Source organism: Chaetodon auriga, chromosome 8 (assembly GCF_051107435.1).
Source record: "Chaetodon auriga isolate fChaAug3 chromosome 8, fChaAug3.hap1, whole genome shotgun sequence".
In the NCBI taxonomy this organism is placed as follows: domain Eukaryota; kingdom Metazoa; phylum Chordata; class Actinopteri; order Chaetodontiformes; family Chaetodontidae; genus Chaetodon; species Chaetodon auriga.
Genome location: NC_135081.1, coordinates 13,840,339 through 13,867,030, shown reverse-complemented (window position 1 = coordinate 13,867,030; position 26,692 = coordinate 13,840,339). Strand labels below are relative to the sequence as shown.

General features: G+C 41.6%; 1 protein-coding gene across 1 annotated transcript; it reads right to left on the bottom strand.

The window, feature by feature from the left end:
- Nucleotides 1-15,768: 15,768 nt before the first annotated feature.
- paqr7b (progestin and adipoQ receptor family member VII, b) lies at nt 15,769-22,037 on the bottom strand. Its single transcript, XM_076737218.1, has 2 exons — nt 21,892-22,037; nt 15,769-19,607 (listed from the first exon to the last, which is right to left on the bottom strand). The coding sequence occupies exon 2, from the start codon at nt 19,599-19,601 to the stop codon at nt 18,543-18,545; it is 1,059 nt and encodes a 352-aa protein (XP_076593333.1). The 5' UTR covers nt 19,602-19,607; nt 21,892-22,037; the 3' UTR covers nt 15,769-18,542.
- Between the last annotated feature and the right edge of the window lie 4,655 nt (nt 22,038-26,692).

The window sequence follows — 26,692 nt, the reverse complement described above, 5'->3', positions numbered from 1 at the left end:
GTATTCTACACGTCCAAAGTCTTTGCCTGCTAGTGACTGCTGGATGTTCTATTCCCTGCACAATACCAGAGACTGTACTGGTTGCTGCTAATTTGATTCTGCCAATGTAAGATTAAAAGATTGATAAAAGTTTTACCCATGTTGTGCTGGTTCTGCACTTGGGCCAGAAACCCCCTTTGTGACGCTCGGCATTGCTATGGCAGTGCTGCACAATGCTAACAAGAGACACATAAATGTTTTGCAAGGGAATTATGCTAATGTGTGCAAGTTGTTTTCAGGAGTAATTACAGAGGAACAAAATGAGGGCCTTGAAAGTGAAAGTAGAAAAACAGGGAGGAGCAAAGTTAGTCTCAGTGTAACATCAGTGGCAGATCTCCATTTAACAGGAAAGAAGGGACACCATGCTGTTATGAACTATTTAAAGCCAGGTGAACGTGACTGCCCTCTGCATGAGGTAACTGTGGATAGACTACCACATCTAAACTTCCAGTGTGCACTGTGGAACAAAACGATGCCGTGCAGGTAATGCAGCTGTTGTAATGCCAACGGGCTGATGTTTGAACAGTTAATAATGTTTACCACGTTCACCATCTTAGCTTAGCATGATAGCATGCTGGCATTTGCTAACGTGCATTAAGCAACTTTGACCTGACCTCAGAGGATCGACAACCTTTTTACAATTCATTCTGACAGGGACATGAACGCGTGCAACAAATTTCACTGAAATCCATCCAGTGGTTTTTGGACTTTTCATTTACAGTGAAATCACAAAGCAAAACTCCTGGCCTCTCCCAAAAAAAGGAACCCAATCCTACCCAAAATCTCTCTGGGCCTGTTATCTCTCTCTAGCATTAATAACAGATTCAGATGTTGTCAAGTTACTGTATTCAAAGACCTGTCAGTCACTGAGTGAGTGATAGCAGGTTCCAGTCTTTGTCTGTCGTCCTCTGTTTTGAATGCTGTGCTGAGGCTATACTTTTGTTTACATGTGGATTGTGCCTTTAAGAGATCCAGTATTGAGTTTTCAACCACTGGCACTTCTCTCATAATAAAATCATATGATAACTTTGAGTTGGACAGCATGTTATTGCATTAATCAAATAATAGAGCTCCCACATTGATATTGCCACCTTCCTACATTCCGTGAGCTGTAGGAGGTGTTCAAACAAAAGTATTTGCATGCACATCAAAGCCAGTGCATCCTCAAATATCTCTCCTCTACACTCCCTATATTTCAGCTCCCACCAAAGCAGATTTTTATACAGTTGGACTTAAATTGGAGTGGACCCCAGGTGTAGATCTGCCCTGTTGTGGAGCAGAGGTTAGTGGAGGTTACAGCAAGCTGTTTTCTTTGCCTCATAATGCTTCCATGCAGGCACCAACAACTAAACCATCCTCTTGAATGCACTTTCATTAAATCATTTTCGGTAATTACTAGAGAGAGTGGCAGACCGAGCTGTGAATGGAGGGGGAAAAAAAATACTGCGCTCTCTTTCAGATGAATGAGCTCAGGCATGACCTGTGCTCAGCAGGACATGAAAAGGTAGTTCATAATACGATTGAAATGACAAGAATAAACCAAATTAACAATCCTATAATAAATGGCTTGGTAATTTACAAGCCATTTCAGATTGTTTAATGTTGTGCATCAAAGCTAGTGCTGTATCTTATGGTCCAGTTTAACTACCAAGTCTTTACTGGTATATAAATACAAGAGTGATATTCCTTTTAAGTGGTTATACTTATGCTCTTTGGCAGTGTCCATTTTTTAAAGTAAACAGCACCTTTCTTGCTTCCTTTGTCTTTTCTTCCTCATTTTGTCTTAAAACTAGAACAGCACCTCATATTGTAGGCGAGAAAAAAAGACATATTCAGATTGCTGCCCTCCTTGTTAGTCTCCTTTTGATTCACTACAGAGATACTAGAATCACTGAGGCATCACTCACTAAATCATGCTGATGGCTTACAGCAAGTCAGCGGAGGTGTGGAAAAAACAATTTACAGAGGGAGGAAGATGATGCAGATAGTTGCTCCTATCTGAAAGATAAAGCTCAGGAAGGCTGCAGAGATCATCAGAGAGGCAGAGAAAAAAAGACAAGATTGAATACCCAACGCACCACAAAGATTGGACACCTTCTATCCACCAACCTGGAGTCTAAAAACACAAACTCCCTGAGGAAGTGAGAGCGGATAAGAGGATGGTGGAGCAGAACGGCATGGCTCAGGAATCAGGTGGCGAGGCTTGGACTTGCGGGTGGGTTGTACTTGAGCACAACAGATGGTGTTAAGTGTTGAATGTTGAAAAACAGATGAACCAGTAAACTCATTAAGCCTGGCTTGTGGGTCAAGAGCACCATGCCAAGAACAAGAGAGAACACTCCCCCAGACTAGGAAATCTGTGGGGGGAAAATAATTTTAAATCACTGAACTTCATGCTGTTACAAGACGTTTCAACCCTCGCAGTTAACAAAGTATCATTCCACAGTTAGATGATAAATAACGCCATTCAAGGATTGTTCTATCTATGCAAGCGTGACTGTCAAAGTGGAATGCTTTTACATTTTCTCTCTGCCTCTCCAGCATTTTGGCCTTCACACTAATAACTATGCATTACTATGCCTCCACACATCATGATGCTTTCACAGACTCATTTGTACTTGCAGAAATCTCCCAAGCAACGCCATTTACACCAAGCAGAACACAAAACAAGCATGAACAGGGTTAATTAAGCTGACGAAAAGGGTCTATGTTGCCGGGTGTACCCATCATATTTGCGGCAAGCTGTCTGTAAACCTATGCAACATCAAGCAGCCATGATCTGTGCGCAACTAAAGCAATTATTAATTGCATGCAAATAAGAATGACCTGGGTTCAAGATGTGAAGCAACAAATTCTGCTCATCACAAGGCTCAACATGCGAACTAAATGCATAACAATGTACTTCACTGAGAGCATCTTCATGAAACGACTCATGCTTGCGGAGACTTGTTGAAACCCCTAGAAAGGCTTGTGTGTGCCACGACACTCCAAACTGCCATTAAAGTTATATGATTCATGTTTGGAGTCAATCCTGCAATCCCTCCTCTTATCGCCCATTTTTCATCCTGAGTTCCAGAAACTCTCTTCCTCTCAATCCTTCAGTCCCAAGTCAGGTCTGATCTGTTGCTCTCCTCTGTTCCCTTACCTCCCTCAGCCATCTGTCACAGTAGGGCCCTTGCTGCCAAGCATCTCCTTTGAAAAGATTTTAAAGCTCATACTGTCTCACACTCAACATTTTCCTGGTTAATTAAACTCTTTCTTGTTGTCCTTAATCAGCTCCAATACTTTGCTAGATCCCAACAATAAAGTCCGCACACTTATCCACATTCAGAGTCAGTCTAACAGACAATGAATTTGATAGTACTGTTTATTCCAGCCCAGTATTACGTCAAAGCATGTAATAGACCCACCGAGGATAGGATGTCACATTTTTGCACCGCCGAGGTGGGAAAAGTACACGTGTATGATTGAGCTAATTGTTGAGATAGCTACAGCTAGCCTTACCTAAAGCTAAAAAATAAATTTACGTATGGATTTTTCTCCGTTACCTTGAAATGATAAATATCTATTTTGTAATACCATGAGTTAAGTAAATGAGGCAGTAGCTAAATCCAAACGTGATGGAGGAAAAACTAAACCTTTGTTCAGGTAATTAGCTTGGATCTCAGCAGCTGCCGTCTTAGCATTAGACAGTAGTGGAATTCATGTGACTTGGTGAGGTTAAGCTACCTTTAAATCAGTTTTACACTTCACTCTTACATTAGAGGCAAAACTGCTAATTCCAGGCTTATTCAACTGTGAATCTGAGTGCTTGGGGGCTTGTTATCTGAATGACGTATTGATTCCTGTTGCACCTTCACGCCTCAGCTCTGTGTTTTCTGTCACACCTTGTGCAGCCTGAAAAAAGGTTTATCGTATGTAAAATGAAAACTGTACTGACATGACAGCGAACAATGATTTCCGTGTCGAGCGTTTAATGGATTATAGGCTGCGGTGTTGAAACCGCCGCAGTATAGATCGAAGTTGATCATGATGTTTTTTCAAGCAGTGGTTGTCACTGAGGGTTAAAACAGAAAGTGTTTGTTGTTTTGAAGCAAAGGAACGCGACCATTCAGAGGTTACAGTAAACATAATTTACAGCCCTGTCTGTGATATATCCATATCGGAGTATGCAGCTGCAAGTTTATTTTTTATTTTGCATGTTGTGTGCATTCAGATAGCTTTTTATATTCAGCTGGCAGCCCACACTGCACTGTATTCTGGGACAACAAATACGCCATGTTTTTGTCTATGATTATTACAACCCTGTGAAAACAACCGCTAAATAGCACACAGCTCCAGGGTGAATAAAAGTTTGTAGAAATCCTCCTTGACCTTTGCCAAAATGCTTTAAGGTAGGCCTTTAAAAGCTTTGAAATGTTATTGTCCCAGAGATACCAACTACTGCTTGATTAAATATTCTGTTTAAATTCCCCTGTGTTATCATGAATGGACCCCCACTCCTTATCACCTCATGCCAGTACCCTCTATAAATATTTACCCCAGAAAGTTGTGCCTGCAGAAGAATACCAATTCTATGTCAGCAGACCTTCACGCCGAGGGGAAGAAGTGTGTGGCATGCCGCTGAGTATTGGATTAACAGCGAGTAAATTAATACAGCATCTGTTCTTCCTCTCATTCACTTGGCTTTAATATGTTTATATTCACTCTGTATACGTCTTCCAACTGCACTCCCATCTGTGCCACTATATTTTATCGGGTGAGTTTTTTGGGCAGTGGCCATCGGTGTGAACTGAACTGCAGCACAATATTTTACAATGTCCAAGTTTCATCCACAGATATACTATTGACAAAGACTGTTGTCATCTTAGCTGTAGACTTATGAGTTTTGCACTTTTAATCAAAAGAAACCAAGACAACAGAGTGTCAGACATGGACTCTGAATGTCTCTGACTCTCTGACTATGGGTCAACCTGAATTTATGTTTGGGTCAAGCTCTGCATCATAAACTGACTATTTTGCAAATTGATAGCACATCCGGACACAGAAACACAGGAAGTTCAAACCATAAAACATGAGCTGTGGTTACAAAGTCATCATGCAGCCTCAGTGCAGTTTTTATGTATCTCTATAATGCGGTTTGTTATGCAATATTTAGCACAGAGCTGACCTGCATGCATGACAAGTTGGATTCAGACAGAGAACCTTGATTAGTTAAGTCACTCTGAACTCGTTCGTTGCTTCTCGAGCGCTTCAGGTTTGTAGGAATGATGCACAGCACGCAGCACCGACTGTGAATTTAACATTAGAGCAGAACTGACATCTTTGTTGTTCAATTTCAGGTTTGGCGCGTTCAGGCATCTTATTTCACAGGAGGATTTAAGTTGTGCTTTCTTATTTCTTGACAAAGGAAGGTAATTTGAATATGATTTCACTGAAGATTGGCTCCTAACATACCATATGGACCATCAAAAATGTTTTTGTATAATTTTTCCTCAAGAAAATTTTGCAACAACTTTTAGTTTGTTTTGTACATTTAGGATTTATCACATACTTGATTGCACATCGAAGAATACAGCTAAATCTGTGTGCTGTCCTTATTTAAGGAGGGATAACTAAAGCTTTGTGAAAATAAAATTTGAAGATATTAAAAAAAAATAAGAAAAAAACAGCTATGTTAACTCAAATATGTTGCTGTCAAGTCTGCTTTCACGGCAGTGAGTTTACTTATTTGCTGCTCCGTATAAGTTGTTAAGCCAGCTGTCAACAGTATCAGAGGGAGATGATTCACGAGCGCATGTGGGTGTGTGCTTCGTTAAACCACAAAGGGTTGCTCTTCACACAGCTTGAAATACATTGTGGTCCCTTTCAAGGGCATCGTCTTTTAGAGGGTTCTTGAGTTTCCACCAAAATGCAAACGACTGTTATCTTCATAGCAGGCATTTATTTGAAGTGAGCATATCATCAATCTTTCATAAAATGTAAAACCAGATTTATTTGGACTTGAAAGTGCTGAAATAAATTCTAAATAGCAACATAACTAATCTTCAAACTGACAGCAAGAATGCATGGAATGCAGCCAGAACTTATTATGCTTATGCATCAGCAATTTAATATTTTGTTTTTCACAGCCCCCAAAAGACATATAAATGTGTATTTTTGGCATATTCTAACATGTCTAATTGGTAATTAGCCTCTCAGCAGGACAAGCTCACAAGTAGGTGGTCATGTCTATAGAAAATAATAACTACCGAAAACCATTAATGTTCCTTTATCTCTATGCAAATTCTGGCTCAAACACCAAGCACAGTTACGCAGATGTATGGGAAAAACATTAAATGCACATCATGCCTCTGCCCTCCTCCTGCAGAGCTGTGCTCAGGTTAATTGGGATGAGAAGGAAGTTCTTCTCCTCCCTCCAGCATCTCTAAAAACTCTCTCAAACCAAAAAGTACTGCTCTCTCACAATGGAGAAGCTGAAAAAGAACCTTAATCAGAAACAGTGTGACAGTCTCAGAGTTTTTATCAGCCCTGCCCCTCCTCTTTGTGATTTAGTTACTGTGCTGCTGCTGTCAGCCCGAGCGCCATCTATCAGCCTGTGTCGATTCACAGAGCCGGGAGCTCCAAACCGCAGCGACTGCCTCCACCCATTCCTTGTTTTCCCTCAGACACTTCTATTTAGATTTTGTCAAGATACACTCATCACGTTATAAGTATTGTTTCAGAGTGATGGGCATGAGGGTTCTCTTTTTAAACATCTTCACAGTCCTTTTGTTCATACTCCCAACTCACCTCCTCAGCAGATAGGAAAAAGGATGTGTTACATGTACACAGGGACTTGGAGGTTTCAATTATTGTGGGCCAGTTAACAAAGGCAGGTTTTGTTTTGTTTTGTTTTGTTTTGTTTTAGCCATTACAATGCTTGAATTAAGAGACCGATATGGATTGGTGAGAAACAGACCCTGTGGCTCAAAGATTTCCCCATCAGTGACTGTTTATGTTTATGTCAGGGAGATGACGTTTTACTCTCTGACACTGATTAATACCAAAGCCGTGAGAGGCAAGTGAGAAAGAGAAATCTGATCTACTTAGATTTCTCTCCTGAGTAAAGGTTAAAAAAAAAAGAGGTCAGTATCATTTTTCAGATTCTTTGTTGTTGTAATACTCATTTCAGCCACAAGGGCCCAGAGTGCACCACCACCAGCAGATGGAGGCCTGTACTTAAAAGCAGGACTTGGGGTTAGCGAGGTAACTTCAGGTTTAACCCTGGGATTTCAGGGTTATGACAGTGGTTCACTTCTTACGGGGTACATCAGATCAGTTCTCTCTCACCATTCGAAGGTAGGCGGATCATGAGAGGGTCTATGGCTTTTGTATGCCGCTATACAGCAGAGACTGACTGAAGCATTAATGTCTTGTATGTCTTGTACTTGTTATAAAAAGTAAGCTCAGTTACATCTTTGAGTTATGTCTTTATATTTATTTTTTTATTTGCTCCCATTTCAAATTACCATCCCCGGGGTTACAGCTGAGAGAATAAGGCTAAAACTGTCAAATACGCCGTAAGGACACATCTGAGCAGCACATACATTTATGAAATACACAAATGTAATTACAGTCAGATCTCCTCCTGCTCTATTGATGGGGCGGTGATATTATAAGATTATTAACTTATGCGTTCACACAGTCTGCATTCTTTTTGCCAGCTGTCCTTCCTGCATTTGGAAACTGCAACTGTGCTACTTTAAGCCTGGATCAGGTTTTGAACTTCCTCATATTTGTCTAATATTACAGTTTGCTCTTTGTTTGTGAAATATGCCACTCTGCTGCGACTGGTCATACGCTGTAAACACCAGATCTTTTTTTTTTTTTTTTCCCCTCATCTGCCTCTCAGGGCTTCCATAGATTAAGCTCTTGACACAAGTAATGACTTCATATCACAGTGATTGAAAGTATACAGAAATAAACAAGCAGTTCAGTGATAGGTAATCACAACAAAGTGATTGCAAATTAACTTCTAACCACCCACTGTTCTGCCTGAGGGTTGCTATCTTATGTAGAGTTTTCACTGACTATAAATAACAGCAAGTTATACTGTGGAGCATACAACAGACACCTTAATAAAGATAAGTAAATATAAAGCTGCATTAATTTCTTTGACATATTAACACTTTAGAGCATCGATGATGAGTGTTTTCAAGCAGGAGCTATTTATACATCCATCAGATGTATTGCAACATTAGCATAATGTTTATATTTACTCTCCTTAAGATCTGTTTTGTCTTCCACTATGTTCACCACCTGGTCTAACTTTCACCTGTCTTGGTGCTGGGCAGCATACAAAGGGTTTATCAGAGCTGTGATGTGTATATTTCCACAAAAAAGAAAAAGATGGCACTCTGGGAGTTAAGAATCAGTTCATATCTTGATCATTTTGTTGAATTTTATTTACATTGACAGCACGACACGACAGCAGCAAGCTTTTTTTAAAAAAAGACATGAGCCATGAGACAGAACCCACACAGTAAAGTTTCATGGTACAAACCCAAAACAAGGGGCTAAAGCAATCCATAGATCTCATCAAAATTACACATTTCAACTAATCTATTATTTTCATAAAACTATTGATGAGTGCAGCTTTAGCATTATTTTATCTCCATACTTTTAAAGCAGTCTGGTAGTCCCAACAATAAAATTCCTGCTTCAAACAATTTACGTGGATGACTCCAATAAGAGGGGCGGATGTGCAGTGTGTTAAAGGATTAGAGTACGATCATTTCTTTGAGAAATGTTTGTTTCATATTGCCTCTATCGGTCGTTAGCCAAGGACATTTTTATTCTCACTATTTAAAGTTGAATAAGAACGATGATTAGTTAAATTCACTTTACTTGGTGCAGCCACAATACACGCACTTAACAGTGCTTATTTATATTGCTGTGGCAGACTTGGTGCACAACGTCTCACACAAAATCAGCATCCAAACGGATGCTCAACTGTTGCTGAATAAGCCGGTTTAGACTGTAGAAAAGGGATCAGAGAGGGTTGCCAGTATCAAGAGGCTCTCCGGTCTTCTGCTCTTTGAAGAAGAGCAAGTCTATTCAGCAACACTGAGCCAATATACCATATTGCACCATTTCCCTCTATCATCTCTGCACCTCCCCAAAATTCAATTTAACAATTTCTGTACTAATCCTTAGTGTGGATGTAATCCCTGAAAAAGTCGCAACAATAATTGAGCCCATCCAATTGCCTAATCCAAGAATTACATTCAGAGTTACAACAGAAAATAGATAACTCAGAATATCTACTGCACAAGCATCATTCTGTGTTGCTCAAGACTTTCATCATTCACTCAGAGAAGGAAGTTATTTTAACCGCTCCATCATAAAACAACTCTTTCCTGTATAGAATATTGTAAAGAAACTAGTGATTGTAAGGAAACTCATTTTCTACAGCGACAAGCATGAAAAGCTTGTTCAAACACATCCGTCAGAAAATTGAAGCTAGTGCTGCAGGTGCATAGGTAATTGAATAGTGTGTATCAGTGAACAGAGATGAGCAGAGGAAGCGTACATATACACCTCGACAAAAGGATCTGAGCCATCTGGAGTCTTTTGAGAGAACTTATAATGTGGTGGAGGAGGAGGAGGGGACTCCTCACCAGGTGATGGATTTTCAGAATTGGAACATAAAGATTCTCCTGTGAGGCACAATGAGAATAAAGGAAAAGACATACTAGCTAAGAGGATGAGGGGCTTGACATTTTGACAAGCACACAACCATCAATACTATAATTTCTTCAAAATGTAAATGAGCCATATAGATAACACAAATCCTCTGTTCCAATTCCATGCTACTTACTAGATGCATACAGTGTGTGCAATATAATCTTTATAGTAGCCTTTACTCTGTTGGTTAGGATACAAGAATCATTGTACTTACTAACGAAAAAGACACTATTCAATGAGACATCAACTTCTGCATTTTACTCCCTAAAACCTTTGTAGTAAGAAAAGAAAATGTTTTCACCAAAAGTTAAAAAAGTTAGTTTGTTTTCTGAGGTGTTCTTTGAACTATTTCAACACCGTCTATAATTAGCTATTAAGGAAAAGTTTGACATTTCGCGAAATGTACTTTTACACTGAGGATGCTAAGATTAGCTTAGCACAAAGACTGGGAAGAGGGGGAAACAGCTAGCCAGACAACTATAACAGAAAGGTAACACAACTATAGTTAACTGATAAACACTCAACACCAAAAGTAGAAAATCAACACGTGTCTGACTGTTCGCTCCTTTTTCCAGCCTTTATGCTAAGCTAAGCTAACTTGTTGCATACTCGCCCATACAGGCAGGCGAGTGTTATCAATCTTCTTATTCAACTCAGCAAGAAGGCGACTATTTCCCAGAATCTCACATTCCTGTTGTGAGCGGCTCCTCTACTTCCTTTGTGCATTGCATTGTGGGAACGTAGTTACATCAACACACTCAAAAATGGAGTTAGTACACTCTATTTGGTCACTTTTCCTCGATGAACACACTCTACTCAAAATATGCTGAGATTTAGTGTATGGAATCGGGACACAGCAAAAGTATAGTACTGTTAGCACTATTGCCAAAATCAGATTACAAAGAAATGCAAAGGCTTAGGTCACAGCGAAGAAATTGTTCCGCAGAAACATGGAGTATTGGCTGTCATGTCTCAACTCCAAGTGAGCAAAAGGTTATTCAAACAATACAACCCACAAAACAAGTCTATCTGCCCCCCTAAACTGCAATAGCACAAGCCTGCTGTGAGAAAAACACAATGTCCAGGCTTCTTAAAGTTTCCCACTTTCTGGTTATCTGTGAATAATGTGTTGGGAGTCTGTAACCCTGCTGTATACAGGGAGGTTAAGGGGCAGGAGGAGGGAATTCATTATCCTTGAGCGGCCACGGCTAACGTGAGCTTTGGCAAGAGAGAGAGAGACCTTCAGATAGGGCATACGTGCTTCCTCTTCACCTCCGCCAGCCTCCAGTATCTCCTCAACCAGCTCATGATGAATAGGCCCGATCAGCGGGCGAGCTGATTGGTGAAGCAAGTAGCATTGAGGCACTAGCAAAGATGAAGAGGAGGTAAGAAGTGTCTCTTTTAGAACAGACTGAATCTATTAGGTTTGTAGTAAATTCTGACAGTGTTGTAGAACAAGAGCTACAGTATATATCAATGCCAGCAGGACAATGCAATGTTTGGGAGATTATGAAGACACTCTCTCATGCAACTTTATGAGCAGTATTAACACTGACTATACAATGAGCCAGTGCCTCATTATTGTCTTTTACAAAGCCAGTGGCACCCTGACCTGATCATGTTAATTCTACGACAGCCAGTGATTGGCTGGAGGCCCAAAATTTATATGCCTCAACCATCATCCACCACATTATCTATATTTTATGCTTCTATTTCTTTTGGCTTTCATTCGTCTGCTGCAGTGTCTGCCTCTGCTTAACAATACACAGTATGACTGATGAGAGACACTGTGGGACTTGTCTGAAGTAGGAAGTACAATACCCATTTGAGTTGCTAAATGTGCCTCTGGAAAACAATGGCATTCAGTGCAATGCATGACAAGTATAGAACATAACATGCAACGTGTCATGTGCTAGTTTAACAAAGTGTGCACAACGTGGGCCTAATTTTCTAATTTGAACCCAAGTATTGACATTCAAAAACTCAGCATGATCAAAGTTTTGTTTCATTTCTTAGAAGCGCAAATCTATAAAGAAGCTGTGAGGCCGGAGCCATGAGGGTTTTGAAAACTCTCTTGTTGTTCTTGTGTAGATTACAAGGAATAGTTGGACTTTTTGTGAAATATGCTCATTTGCTTTCTTGCTGAGAGTTAGAAGAGAAGATCAATACCACACTCATACACTCAGAAATTAAACTGGAGCTAGCAGAGGGTTAGCTTAGCTTAGCACAAAGAGTGGACACAGGGAAACAGCAGCCACAACAGCGACTTCCTGCCCCCAGAAAACTGCAGCTTGTTATTTTTACTATTCAGCTTTTGTACTGGCTAAATAAACAATATATAAAGTGTTCATTTGTGAGTTTTAGAGGTGCTTGTTAGTGGAAGGACCAGGTAAGCTGTTTACTCTATTTCCAGTCCTTATGCTAAGCTAAGTTAAGCTAAACTGAGCGTCTCCTGGCTTCAGCTGCATACTTCAAATTATTATCACACCAAAGTGGGTAATACACCTGCTGGTCCACAGCGTCAATGTCAATGAACAGATATGACAGTGGTATCGACGTTCTCATCAAGAAGACCAATAACATATTTTTCAAATCCATGTATGATTTTTAAATAAATTGGGCGTATACTATAGGTCTATAAACCACAATAAACATAATCTGTTTTTTCTCTGTGTACCAATTCAGCATTTTACACCTAAAGGAACAAATGAACATTTGAAGAAAATGAGGTTTTAGTGGGAGAAATATTGGACTGTCCTGCTCTTCTCTTTTAACATGCACTGACTCTGTTCAATTATTAGTTATGAGTACATTACAGGGACAGCAGGACAGGTATTACGTTTTCCATTTTGATTCATTTCTAATTTCCAGTCCGATAATGCTTTGTTCAGTTCCTCATATGGTTGCATCCCTCATAAAACAGTGATTTTCCCACAGCTTTTCACCACATAATAATGAATGCCAGAGACCATATGAAAATACCACAATAACAAAGGATGTGGGAACAAAATACCTGGCAGCACAGAAGAGGTTCATCAAAAAGAGAGATGGAAAAAGAAGTTGGCTGTCTGTCACCTGGCAAAAAGAGAAGGTGGTTTAATAACTCTGAACAAAGCCGTTCCCTCTAGCAAGTCAAACCTTTAATTACAAAACACGATAGGAGACCAAGGCCACCCAACATTACCTCGGCAACCTTGATACAAATCATACAAAGCAAATGAAGCGTTTAAAATGGAATGGAGAGGAGCAATGGCATCGCAGCGCAACACGCGGAGAGAGGAATCAAGACATAGGGAGAGAGGACGAGTGAGGCTGGGAGGAGAGGGACGCTGAGCTGCTGCAGAAACAGACATATGAAAATTGATGGAGTCTGGGGAAGCAATTGATAGTTAGAGAACAGGAAGCAGGCTGTAAGGCAATTATCACTATCTCAGCCATTTGATTTAAGACCGTCTGAGTGTGTAACACTGTGAATTAATCACATCCACGGTAGATACATCAGGAGCCCATTTCTGCCTTAAATTTCAATTATTCCCTTCCATCACAGGAAAATGTACTTTAAAGATGTTCTAATTAGCGCAGCATATTAATTTCCACTCAGGTTATAAATGTTATGTATGTGTTTGTGTGTGTGTATGTAGGAAGGTGAAAGACAGAAGGTGACAGTTACCTTATACGAATGCAGCGTTCGAGCCAGCTTAATCATCATAAGCAAAGCTCCTGACAACTATCAACAAAAGGCACGACGCTATGTAAACCCACACAAACTTCCACCTCATATAGGAAGAAAAAAAAAACCAAGACAGGCATAAACAAAAACAAGTCTTTACACCCGAACCCCCCCATCAACACATACAGAACAAGCATACATGTGCATACATTAACCATATGTGCCACCCACAAGGCTGCAGCGAGAGCAAAATGCTGCTGCAACTACGGCTCCCAAAGGAACAGCTGCATGAATAACATTAGATTTAATCATGTAATATTATCCTTCGTCTATTAAGCAAATGTTTACAGCAATTCTTAACTTTTGTTCATTTTCAATGGCGGTTTAATTCAACAAAGGAAACGGCACACAGTATGCTGTTAAGCAATTGAAACTGCAGATGGTTTATAATGAATATTCTGATAAGTTGCAACAGCGGGGTATCACTATCAATAAAATGCACTTATAAACAAACTGTCTTGATTGACCCCCAAGTTCATTTTAAAGTGCATCAATAATGCAACACATATTGGGGAAGATATGCAGATCGTTTGTGCCCCCTAATGGAAAGATTAATTCTCGTAAACATGGGTTTTGTGGGATGAAGTAACTCTTGCCAGAGTCATTAAGAGAAGAACTCTGAAAGATGAAACTTTCTTTTTCCTGGCTTGATACCATTTAGAGCTCTTTGTCCAAGCAAAAAAAATAAGTGTGTGCTTATCTACATCTTGACTCGTGTATACAGTACAGAGGAGAGAAGCCATCTGTTTTGCATTTTTTCCTTTGTAACCCCACAGTGGGATCAACATAATGGCACATTTATTAACTTGCAGCAGTAAACAGGCCAACAGCGTCACAATGCTTTTCATAATCCCACTTTTGATAAACCTTTGAAGCATTTGAGCCATCAAATTTAGCAGTATTATTTGCTTATCGACTGTTCTTCAGTTAGTGATTTGTACTTATTACCATGAATAAAGCATTGTTGAACAGGATATTGCAAACTGTGTTCAATAATCAGCATTAGGAGGCCATGCTAAGGCCAGAAGTCTCTTTTTAATATCTTTACGTGATTCATTCAACCTTCATTATTTAGGGTTATATTGCGATTAACAACGCTGTCATGAGGAGTTGCTCTTTTACCTCAAAGTACGTCTTCAGGCTCAGTTTTTCCTAAGATGAGTCAATCCTCTCAATATGCTGTGGCTTCACCTTTACTATCAAACTTTACTGCCCAAGCAAACAGCAAGGCTGCCCTCTGGTGGTGCTGGAGCATTGACTGATAACATAACTGAGACATGTCTGAGAAGACGATGGATTTTAGAGTGGGCTTTATCGTTTATTATTTACATTTACCACCTCGTAACCTGTAACCTGTGACCGTTCCTCTGCAAGGAGTCAGGTTTGAGAATAAAATCAATTGCCTGTTGCACATTTCAGCGACCTCATAACATTACTGACGAGGTTATGGTTTAACAAATATCTGCATTCAGAGCAGTTTTATTGTCTGCAAAGTATAAAGACAGGCCAGTCTCCAGTTGGACATAAACCAGTCTTGTATCTGGACATGTTCCCTTCGTGGTCTGGAAATAAAAGTTAAAATATAAGAATTACATTGGCATGCACTGAACACCAACATTACCAATATTTTAAATGCATCTAAGAATGTCAGTTGATGTGCTTATGTTGTCCACAGCTGAATGAATAAATGTGAAACCTAATCAAAATGAGCTCCACTGATTTGAAACATACACATTAATGTTTTCTGTGGAAATAAAGAAGTGACTTTATGCTCTGGAATGTTTTTTTTGTGTATCTCATCTGAATTTATGTGGTCTGAAGTGAAATCACACACGTTTATGGTCCAGCATTTCCAGTCGTTCCTCTGATTTTCTCTCTCTTGGATCATATGACTGACACGAACATAACCACACAGGGCAGGCGTCTGATCGATTCCACTCAGACTCACTTTACTATTTTCAGTAGACTGAATGTTCAAGGGTTTTTTTTTTCTCTCTTTCTTCTCTTGATCCAAAAATTACCACGTATCAAAAGACTGAATTGAAACTAAACTTAAATGACTTTTTGGACATTTCAAAGTGGAGAATTCAAACCACATAAACTCATACAGATGGATTTCACTCCGACACGTTTCAGTACTATGAATTCAACTTAAATATCCAGCACTGGTTTAATTTCACAATCGGGTGTTCAGTTGCTCATTCAAATAATTATGACCCCTCTTTGCCCCCATTGTGGTTGTTGACCTGTGAACAATGAAACAGGAGAAGTTGGAGTTACTGTAACACTTTATTTTCTTAAATACCACAGAATATTAGTACAGTCAGTCACACATATTTTTTAGAGGCAGAACACATTCTGGTCCCTCTCACCCTGCTTTCATAAAGGGATAAAGGGGAACCTTGGGTGGCATCAGAGGCTACGTTTACACACAAATTCACCTCTACAGTACAGAGTGCTGGCTATATTCCAGGTAAGATCTTAGTCAGATTTAGCATCCATGTCTTTAGCATCAATGCAACAAACATTTTCATTTCCCCCCAAAATAGTGGTCTCTTTCCAGCTGCTCCCTCCTAATAATCCCAGTAGCAACAGTTTTGGTCCTTTTGATGGTCAGGACAGTAAACTCATGTCACAGGCCGGGCTGGTGAGAGACTTACACTGTAGGCTTCACTTTCCAAACGGATATCATTAGCCTAGAATGAAGCCTTTTGTTGGTCTACATGTACAAAATTAGCCCTGCGCATAAGAGCCTCAGTCGTGTTGCCAAATAAATTACACTGGTCAGCCACAACATTAACACCACTGACAGGATAAGTGAATAACATTGATCATCTCATTACAATGCAATGTTCTGCTGGGAAGCTTTGGGTCCTGGTATTCATGTGGATGTTACTTTGATACACAACACCCACCAAAACACAGCTACACCACCTCATGGCAACAGCCATCCCTGATGGCATCCCCAGATCTCAATCTGATCAAGCACGGGCTGGGATGAGCCGGAACACGTCTAATGGAGGCCCCAAACCACAATGCAGAGGAGCCAACAAACCCGCCACCAACATCCTGGCGCCAGATACCACAGGACACCCCCAGAGACCCTGCGTCCATGCCTTGATGGGTCAGAGCTGCCGTGTCGGCACGAGGGAGAGCCACAGAACATTTGGCAGGCAGTTTTAATGCTGTGGCTGATCTGTGTGTAATCGTGCACAACAGGGGAGGTGTCTTGCACAGGTTTACCCAAGTTATTCAGAATTATGACATTTCCAAGAGTCAACACAAAACCAGAATAACCACATTAACAGCAGATACCACCATGCATGTAAACATAGCCAGTGTTGTCAGCTACAGTATATACAGAGTTGATTCAGGCAGTGCACGATGATACCAGGTCAGTAATGCCAAAGTCAACAGGTTCATATTTAGGGGTTGAAATCTCACCAGTAACAGGTTTGCAGTCAGGTCAAGACATTTAAAAATCAACTTGTCACTTCTGACACTCAGTCTCTGAACCCATCTTTCAGTAGTACCATCGCTGAAGCAATAACAGATTCATTGGCACATTAAACACCATCATGAACAGAGAGTGCTCTAATGAATATCATTTCTGACACTTAAGATATGTGAGATAAAAATCTAAGCAACATTATCAGTGAGCCATATCTGTGTGATATTTTTTATACCAAAAGTCATCAGACAAAAGAGAAAAAAACAAAGGGACTCTTCAGTTTAACAGTGCAGCAGTGTGAAATGATGTATTCATAGCCATTAAAGTCTGATAGGCAGGAGGACACTGAACACAATACACACTTGGAAAGGATGCAGCAAAATAGGAATGAGCTGTATTCCACCAGAAAAAAGGGTGCATTCAATTCTGAGCACTACTGGGTGGAGAGAAAATGGGATGCAAATGACTCTCTAGAGAAATACAGCTTATTTACAGGGTAAGAAAGGAGTGCAAGGCTAAGCTTTCATAGACATTCACACACTTAATATCCACAGTATATACTGAAAGACATGCGTAGAGGCACATACACATTCATCATACAAAAACAGAAACATACCAAAAGCAGAACACCAGTCAGACACGGCTTTTGTGATTCCAATCTGATCAACCGACAATGAAAACAATGCGCGCAAAAGCACTGACATCATGGGATGTGAGAAGGCAAAAGCTGAAGTTCCAGCCCTTTGAATAAAAAACGACTAACATTGTCACAACAACAAAGAGACATCAGTAATCTTCCATCTATCTGTTAACCAATACTGAGTGCCAGCCTCATTTTAACATAATCCGACAGAATGTTATCACCCAAAGGAAAAAATCTCTAATATTTGGTTTTCAAATTGGGTTCCCAACTTTCGCAGAATATGTTCAAACATTTGTGTGGCACAGTGTCAGCGCCTTGATAAATTGAAAAATAAGTCTCTGCTTTGATCCATAAAGAGGAGGGCAGAATCAAAAGGAAAAAACATGAAGTGTCTGAGCCCATTTCAAACTGGGTTGGAATTTGTGTCTGACTGCAATATACAAAGTGTTATGGGACTGTAAATTGTAAAAATAAATGCTCGCTTGGTTTGAAATGCTACAATTTGATTATACAGTCAGATTATTCGAAACACCGTTGACTAAAAGGCATCTTAAGAAACTTGCCTCTAATCTTCCGCACACCTTGACAGAAAGTGGATTTCTGTACGGTGAAGTAAAACCACATTTCTTTATACTATGACTAAAAACAACCTTGCAGACAAATAAAAGAGGAGAGCGAAGATGCAAGGACTCATTTCAGTGTCTAAATACTACCTGTACTGCTACAGATCAATCATAAGGCTCCCTTTTCAGTCAAAAAAACCCTTCGTCACTTGTTTTTTGTATTTTTTTTTTGCCCACTGTAGTTTGGCAGATCACATTTAGAAGAAATAATCATAAGTCACTGTCACAAACTAATAATGTTCAAAGAGATAAAACACTTTAATATAATTAATGGTCACTACAGAGTAAAATAAATTAGACTTGTCGTTCTTTTTTTTTTTCCATATCTTACTCCTCCTTCTCGTGTAGAGAGGCACGTACACGCTGGCGCACATAAAAAGCGGTGAGAGCGCTGCAGCAGGCAGTGAAGATGAAGAGTGCGACGGCATCGTGTGCGAGGTCGCCATGAAGACGCTCGTAGAAGGGCCGGCGCTCCGTGAAGTCTGTTCGCAACGCCTCCAGCTGCGTCAGAGTGCACACCACCACGAACACGTGAAAGAGCTGGTGGCCCTGCCCGATGAAGTCACACTTCCCAGGGAACAAACTCTCTGGGTGAGGGCAGCAGAAGAAATAGGCGCCGATTAAGAAAAAGAGCACGTGGTAGAAGTGGTACGCCACAACGGGGTCGGAGCAGCCCTCCTGGTAGCAGCTGTAGATGCGGTGAACCACGGGGCTTATGTCTAAACAGTAAGCCAAGGCTGAGGGCACCACCTGGAAGAGCTTGAGAGCTAACTTGGGCAGCTCAGGACTCGCATATTTGCCATAGCAGCAGCCAAAGCAAGTAAGCCAGGCCAAGAACGCCGCAGCGGGGAGAAAGAGCCCTTGCACTCTGGTGTGCCACTCTTTCTCTATGGCATAGTAGTAGTGGGCCAGGGCACTGCCATACTGGTAGACAGCGACCCCCACGTAGTCGAGGAAGTAGAAGGTGTAGTAGGAGAGCTCGGACTTGGCAGAGAGCAGATGAGCGAGAGCGCTGAAGGAGAGGTAGGTGAAGGCTGCCAGGAGGACGATGAAGAGGGGCTGGGCATGAGGGTCTCGCAAAAAATCCACCGTCTCTGAGATCTCCTGCCACTTCACCAAGATGATGAAGGCAGCCAGCAGATGAGTCCACACATTGATGGTCTCATTGTGCCTTTGGAAGAGGGTAAGGAAGTAGTAGCGCCAGCTTTGGTCCGCCTGTCTGTAGCCAGTGAGGATGTGGCGCTCGCGGAACACCCAGGGAACATCAGACACCTTTACGGTGCAAGGCAGCGTGGGGAAGGCCGACTCCAGGAGCTGAGGGATCTGACGCAGCTGCTGCGCGTTGATGAACAGGCGACCGATCTGCTCCATCACCACCGTCGCCATGGCAAACTGGAGGCCAGAAAGGAGGGCAGAAAGAATGAAACCAACAGACAGTTAGTCGATATCTGTCCGCCTTTGAGCTACAGTCGTCTCCAGGTCTGTGTGTGCATCTGTGCATGTAGAGATTGTACTGTGTGTATGTGTTCCTGCAGTACTAGCACGCAGCAGTACTGCAATAACCATTTGGTTAATGAATACAAAAATAATCAACAGTGGGGAAAATCAATCGGTCATTTAAGTCAAATATCAAGCAAAAAGGTTTGTAGAGTGAATACGTTTTGTTTTGTAGAGTTGTTAAAACAAAACAGGTAATCTGATGATGTCACCCAGGGATTATACAAGTGGGATTGTCATTGTTTTCTCACGTTTTCTAAACCAAATGATTGATCCCAAAGTAATCAATAGATCAGCTGATCATAAATATAATCATTGGTTGCATCCCTGGATTGAGGTAAATGAAAACATCTGGTTAAATGACAAATAACAGATGGGACAAATGCTGGATGACATTTTCATTGAGATTTCCTTAAAGCTGCAATATTTTATTTATTTAATTTTTTGGCCACTTGGGGGCAGTGGAACAAGCTGAGGAACAACACTGACTCACTGTAACCCTTTCAAGTTGTTACGGCTGACATGTTATCAAACCCATCCAGCAGACACAGAGCAACACTAACATTCACCACGAGTTGTGTTTTTGGCCACCTTGACGTTACATAACTCTTTATCTGCCGTATGCTCTACAACGTTCAGTTTTGAGGGTGATTCCTGGTGTTCGCTTTGTTTTTGCATGTTCGGCTGGCCATCTAATTGGCGTCTCTGAAGGTGTTGCCAAGCCTTTAATCTGCCTTACAAGATGATGCATCGCTTTGACAGAATGCTGCAACCCACAAGACCTCAGGTGCAGTTTAGCTCTGACCTTAGCTGTCCCTAAAGTCATAAATCCTGCCAATGAGGCACTTGTTCTCAACAGGAAATTACCTCCTGAAAAGTGTCAAGCTCGATGCAGAATCAATATTTCCCAGTGTTTCTGTTTAAGAGGCAGCTTGGTAGGAGGAAATGGTTTTTAAGACAATAGATAGTGGAAGCTGTTTTGACAATGCTACCAAACAAAAAGAAAGAAAAAATATTAAAATAATCTGACAGGTGTCTAACACACGCTGAGATGGTACAGATACAGGTGTCACAATATAAATGGTAGAAGATAAAAGGCCTGACTTTTGCTTCCAAAGCCATTTCCTCTCAAATAGATGCAACACTATCACTGCAGCACAGTGATAGGAAACCTGACCTGTGGATGTAGTAAGTACTGCACATCTCTACCAGGCCTCGATGTGAGCACCAGCCATCAGACTAATGCTCCTTTAAAACTTCTTTTGCACTCTGATCTCTACATGTTTGATAAGAAAATGATACTCTGCTTGACTGACTCTTCCTCATCATTCGGCAAAACTAGTTTTTGTACTCAGGCTTAAGTAAATAGACTTCCTTCAATGCTTTGCAGCAACGTGTGCTCCCTGTGTGTTGCAACACTATCAACTGGACTTGAATTGAAATACAGCCAGCTGAACCAGACCCCGCTGTAGTGATTTTGTCTTTTGGGCTCGGTCTAATATGAGCGCCCTCTACAAATACAGAGCAGGGTTAAGATCAGTTAAACCCATCATTGATTTTATGTTCCCACTCCAGATCTTTCTGGGTTCGTGTGCTGTGCTTCCCAGAGATGTGGGGAAGGCAGAGAGCAGAGACAGCAGCTTCACAGTGACCAGGCTGTGTGGGATGAGCGCAGGCCGAGGTTCAGGAGGAAAGGCGTGGAGTGATGAATGGGAAGGGATTACGTAACATAACCCCATCCGACGTCCACACCCTCAGCTTCCAGCAAGGGTTACAATGCTTTGAAATATTAATAGGTAGAGAAAAGCGCTCTGCTATCACAAAGAAGGCTTTTTCAAAATCTATGTATAAAAACGGGCCCGTGTGGGGCCTGTTGCGGTGAATTCCCACAAGCAAATCTGCACCTGATCGACACGTTTTGTATTTGAGATCCAGTGTCCGAAATCAATTTGCATGCACATTTCCATCGAGCCTCGAGGCTCGCTTCAATTCTCCGAGTCCATCACAAACCTGCGCGCAGTTCGGGGATGAATTATCAAAGCACCGCTGCACATTCAGGAGAAATGACAGCGCTTTCGCGTTCGAGCCGCATTTGAACGCATTTCACGCCACTATAACGTTACACCGAGAAAAAATACAGCACGAATTTTCGAGATGAAATGAATGAAAATGGACATACCTGTAGATGCTAGAATCAATCCGAAGCCTTAAGTTTAGCAGTCGATGAACGATTTAGAGCCGCACAAAATATAGATAACATTGTTTGAAGGGGTGCGCGGAGAAAGGATGGCCGTGACGGGATCAGCGCTCGGCGGCGGCTCTCACAGCGCAGCTGCTGGGAGGATGCGTGATAGCTCGAGAGACGGGTTTTCTAGCCAATCGGCGAACACGACGCCGCTCTTGTACGCGCCGGCGCGTACAAGAGACACCAATGACAGCGGCCGACTGGCCAGTCAGCCCGCCCACTCTCCACGGAAATTCTTCCACTGTCATGACGGTACGGCACTCGTGAGGCGTCTGTGTCTGATCAGGAGTCGTTGGTTCGCCTCATATCTAACAAACTGTTTTACCAGCGTATTTACGTCCAGTCCTGGCCTAATAAAAAAAAATATATAGAGAGGAAAAATATTTAGAAGTCATGTATTATTTATTCATACACAAATAAATTAATGATAACCTTACTTTAAATTCATGAGGGGACACATGATATATTGTGATATTCCACAGTCCATCTAACAGTCACCAGAGTTCACTTTATATATTGCTTTTCCTGTGAGCTGCCTGCTGTATGTATCATGGTGTGTATGGAATGCAATTTAAGTTAGCATGAAATAAAAATTCATATTTACGTAGGCATATTCATTTATTTATTTATAATATTTACTAAAATCACATTCCATATGTAGCCGGAGGCTGTCTCCCTCCTGGCCACTGTTTGGCACTGTGCCAACCGACCAGCCACTGATTGCTGGGCGGCACCATGCGCACCCTTATATACAGGTGTGTGTGGCCACGCCCGGTCTCTTTTCCGCTCCTCGCTGCTCCCGTGGTGGCTGTGGCCTGTTGAATCAGCGTGGCAGCTTGATCCCTCGCTACAACCGTCATCGGTGTGCCCGTCTGGTGTCTGCAACAGCCGTTGAGGCACCCAGATCTCCCTTACCCCGGTAAGCGCTATGCGGTCTTCCCTAGTTGATCAGCTGTGTGTGTAAAGGCACTATTAGTAACGGTCTCCGCTCCTTGCAGCGTGCCTGACTGCTTGGTCCAGGGGGAGCGAGAGTGGCCTGCTGGAGCCCTGCGGTGTCCAGCTTACCTGTCCGCTCTGGTACGTTTGTCCGCGCGTTGTCTGCCTGTCTTGCTTATCCACCGCTCAGCGCTCAGCTGATCTGCCTGTAATGCCTACTTTTCAGGCGGTGCATTAGAGCCGCGCCTGTGAGGCTTGCATCCTGCCCTCCGGGTTGCTGCACAGGCTGAACTGTTTTGGTACGTTTTAATTTACTTTTTCAGTTGGTATCAATCCGTTTAAGTAATTTATTTAACATCAGGTTTTGGGTTTTTTTCTTTCCTGTTTAGCGGCCCTGTAATTGCCGGCCACAGTCATCGTACCTGGAAGCGGTGCTGCTGTTTTGGGTTCCTTTCTGTTGTTTTGAGTTTCGTTTCTTTGTTTTGAGTTTCTTTTCTTCGTTTTGGTTTTGCGTCACCTGTTTTGGTTTCGGTTCCCTTTGTGTTAGTTTTCGTTCTTCTGTTTTGGTTTCCGTTGCTTCGTTTTGGGTTTCTTTATTTCGGTTCTTTTTTCCTTTTGTTTATTTTGCATCGTCCGGCGGAGCAGACTACGTGTCGGGGCCCGACGTTGACCGTCGCCTTGTCCTGCTCCGAGACCCAGGGCCTAATTGATGACCCACGCCATGTGATGGACATATTTTAAATCCTGTATTCTTTTGTTTCTTTTGCTTTCCGTAGTTGGTATTATTTGATTAGTTTAAGTAACCCCTTTTTCTTGTGTTCTTTATTGTTAGATCGATTTAGTTATTTTTGTTTCTGTTCAGATTGTTTAATTATTTCGTAAATTTATTCTTTGTCATTTCTTTTATTTTGTTGCACCTACACCACTGTGGTGAAGCCCCTGGGCAGGTTTTATTAATTGTGTGTTGTTTTGTTTCGTTTCAGGTGCTGGCTGCTGACAGCGGCAGTTTAACCCCTGGTGGTGGTGCGTTCCTCACAGTCCCCTCCCGCTTTGCCGTCGTGTATGTGTGTGTGTGCCGTGTCACGGGTGGTTTATTTTGGATCCCTTCTCCCTTTTTGGTTTCCTGCCGCATGGTAAGCGCCAGCCCTGACCTTATCTCCCCCCCCCTTCTTGCCCAGGTGCCTGTTTTATTGTGTGGTGTGTGCTGTTTTGTTCTTTTCTGTTAATTTGGTTAATAAAGTTTGTTCCTTTTCTAAATGGTAAACCGTCTCGCCCCCGTGGTATCTCTGAGCCTGCGTGACCTTGTCTGGGTAAAAATCGTAGCTTAGCATTTCCTGGGGTGCAATTCCCCAGGTGGCGTTGTCGGACACTCTGGTGGTATACCAACCCACCCCCCTCCTCTCGCCACACATAGGTGTGTCCATTAGACTGCATGCAAAGGTTGAGTGGGAAAGTCCAGTTTTGCACATGCTGGATCATTGTCCCGTCATCCATTTGAGGGATGTAAACCTGTCCGGTGAAATAGACACTGAGCCATGCAAATTTAAAGGTCTTACACTCAAACAAGGTGTAGATTGTGCATCATGCTTTTGTACCCGTGGTAGAATTTGAAGAATGATGATACAGTGTTAAAGTGCACAGCATGCCTTTGTCGGTGTGTGACTTCCAAATTACAGCGATAACCACACTGGATCTCATTTGGTTATCAAAACAAGCAATTTCTCTGCTTGACTAGAGTGATGAAATTCATTTTATGGTCTGTGCCTCTCATTCAGTTACAAAGTCCCAGTGTTGGACTCAGTGTTTCTCAAAGATCTGCATTGTGTCCTGATTCAGACGGATTTTCAGATGGATTCAGGGTGTGTCTACGATAACACTGAATATGTTTCAGCCTCCTGTTTATCCTCCACGGGGTGATCTGTGTCTTAAACTGAATAGGGCTGACTTCGGAGAACATTGTTGAAAAATGTCAACAGAAGCTCAGAGCGTGATTCACGGTATGGATTAGTGCAGGTAAAACTGATGATGATAATACCTTGTTAAGCCAGGAAAAGTCATGATCATGAGCAAGGCTGCAAACATCTAGAACAGGCTAAGGATGGGGTAGTGGAGTCAAGCCAGCCTTTGTGCCCTGTGTTGTCAGTTGAGCAACACAGCACTGTGGGACAAGCAGCTTTCTGGGCTGATGAATCCAGCATTTTCCTCCCAGCACATGACAAAGATGGGATTGTGCAGCACTGTGTGTCTGTGTGTGTGTTTGTGCATAGCAATACAGATTCACCCCAAACACAACCAACTATGTGTATCTACATTTCTATAAGTTACGCTTGACTGTTTCTGCCAACACAAAGTATGAAAATCACCAAGAAACAATCTAAACCCGAGTGAGAGGGATTATGACATGCAGCATGGGTATGTTTCAGGTGCAGCGTCTTAAAAAAGCTGCATTTCTGTTGTTGTGGTTTGTTGGATTTAAGCAAAAACTTTTATTGAAGCTGAGGAAAGCGGGTGGTCCATGAAGACAGCTGTGTGGCTTCTAACCATGTGTATTCTCTAGCATTTTACATCGCACTTCATGAGCCTTACTTCAATTATCAGTATAAATGCAGTATAAAATTCCAATATGTGTGGAGTAAAACCACCTCAAATCATCAAATCAATTGAGACCTGGATGACATTACCAAACAAAATCTAAATAAAACAAATTTTCTGTTACATAAACAGACAATGCCATATCAGTGTCTATTCAAATCTAATAGCAAACTTAAAAAACACAAATACTGATATCCAATTTGTACATATACTTATTTAAATTTTTAATTTGAGAAAAAAAAAACCTTAAGATGTACCATCTCATTTTCCTCAGGCACAAAAACGTGGAAATTAACACACAACATCTAAAGAAAATGTAAATACACAGAAGACCATACAAATAAGGGCTATCCCACAGTCCCACACCTGCATGCTCTCAGGTTGAGTACACACACACACACAACTGCTCTGAACACTGAACAAATGACACTTGGCACTGAGTGACATTTCCAGCATGGCTGACACCTGACGCTGCCTGCAAGCCTCTGCAGGATCCGAGCAAACCTAAACAAACCCAAAAACGCTGATAAGGTTTCTCACTACTAGCACAAAACTTTGCGGATTGTGCGGCACACAGGTGTTGTCTCATGTCTGTCTGAAAAACAGTGGTGGAATGAAACTAACCTCAACTCAAATAATTTTATATCCTCAGCACATGCGAGAGTAGCTAGCCGTAAAAGAACTGTTGAGTTTGTGCCACAGTGAAGTCTGAGCATTTCACTCTCCAAACCACAAGAATATGTGACAAGGTCATTATTCTGACAACTTGTAACAGTCAGTTTAGCTTCTTCTGCATGATGATACCGCTGCTTACAAGTCAGAGATCCACAGCCGTGTCCACTAACACTGTCTTGTGCTCATTAGAGCATTTTTTTTTGTGTCCCTGCAGTCCAAAGACATGGTGGTCAGATGAACGCTGTAATTTGGACCTTAGATGTAAATGTGGGAATATGTTTGTGTTACCACAGTGATAGCATAGCAATTCCTTGCCATTCAACCAATCCTTGTTCAGAAAACACTGGGCACAGCAAGACCTTGAGGGGAATAAGCAGGTGTAAAGAATGTTTTGACGGATACATGCTGAGGAAAGACATTAATCCATGAAGGATGTATTATTCTTATCATTATTATGACATATGATAGTGGTTCCCATCCGTCTGGGGAGTGCAGCAACTTGTGACTGTCATCATTGGTTTCATATGTGTGT

Excerpts from the sequence above, each read along its gene's own strand:
- paqr7b (XM_076737218.1), bottom strand. The coding sequence starts at position 19,601 with ATGGCGACGGTGGTGATGGAGCAGATCGGTCGCCTGTTCATCAACGCG.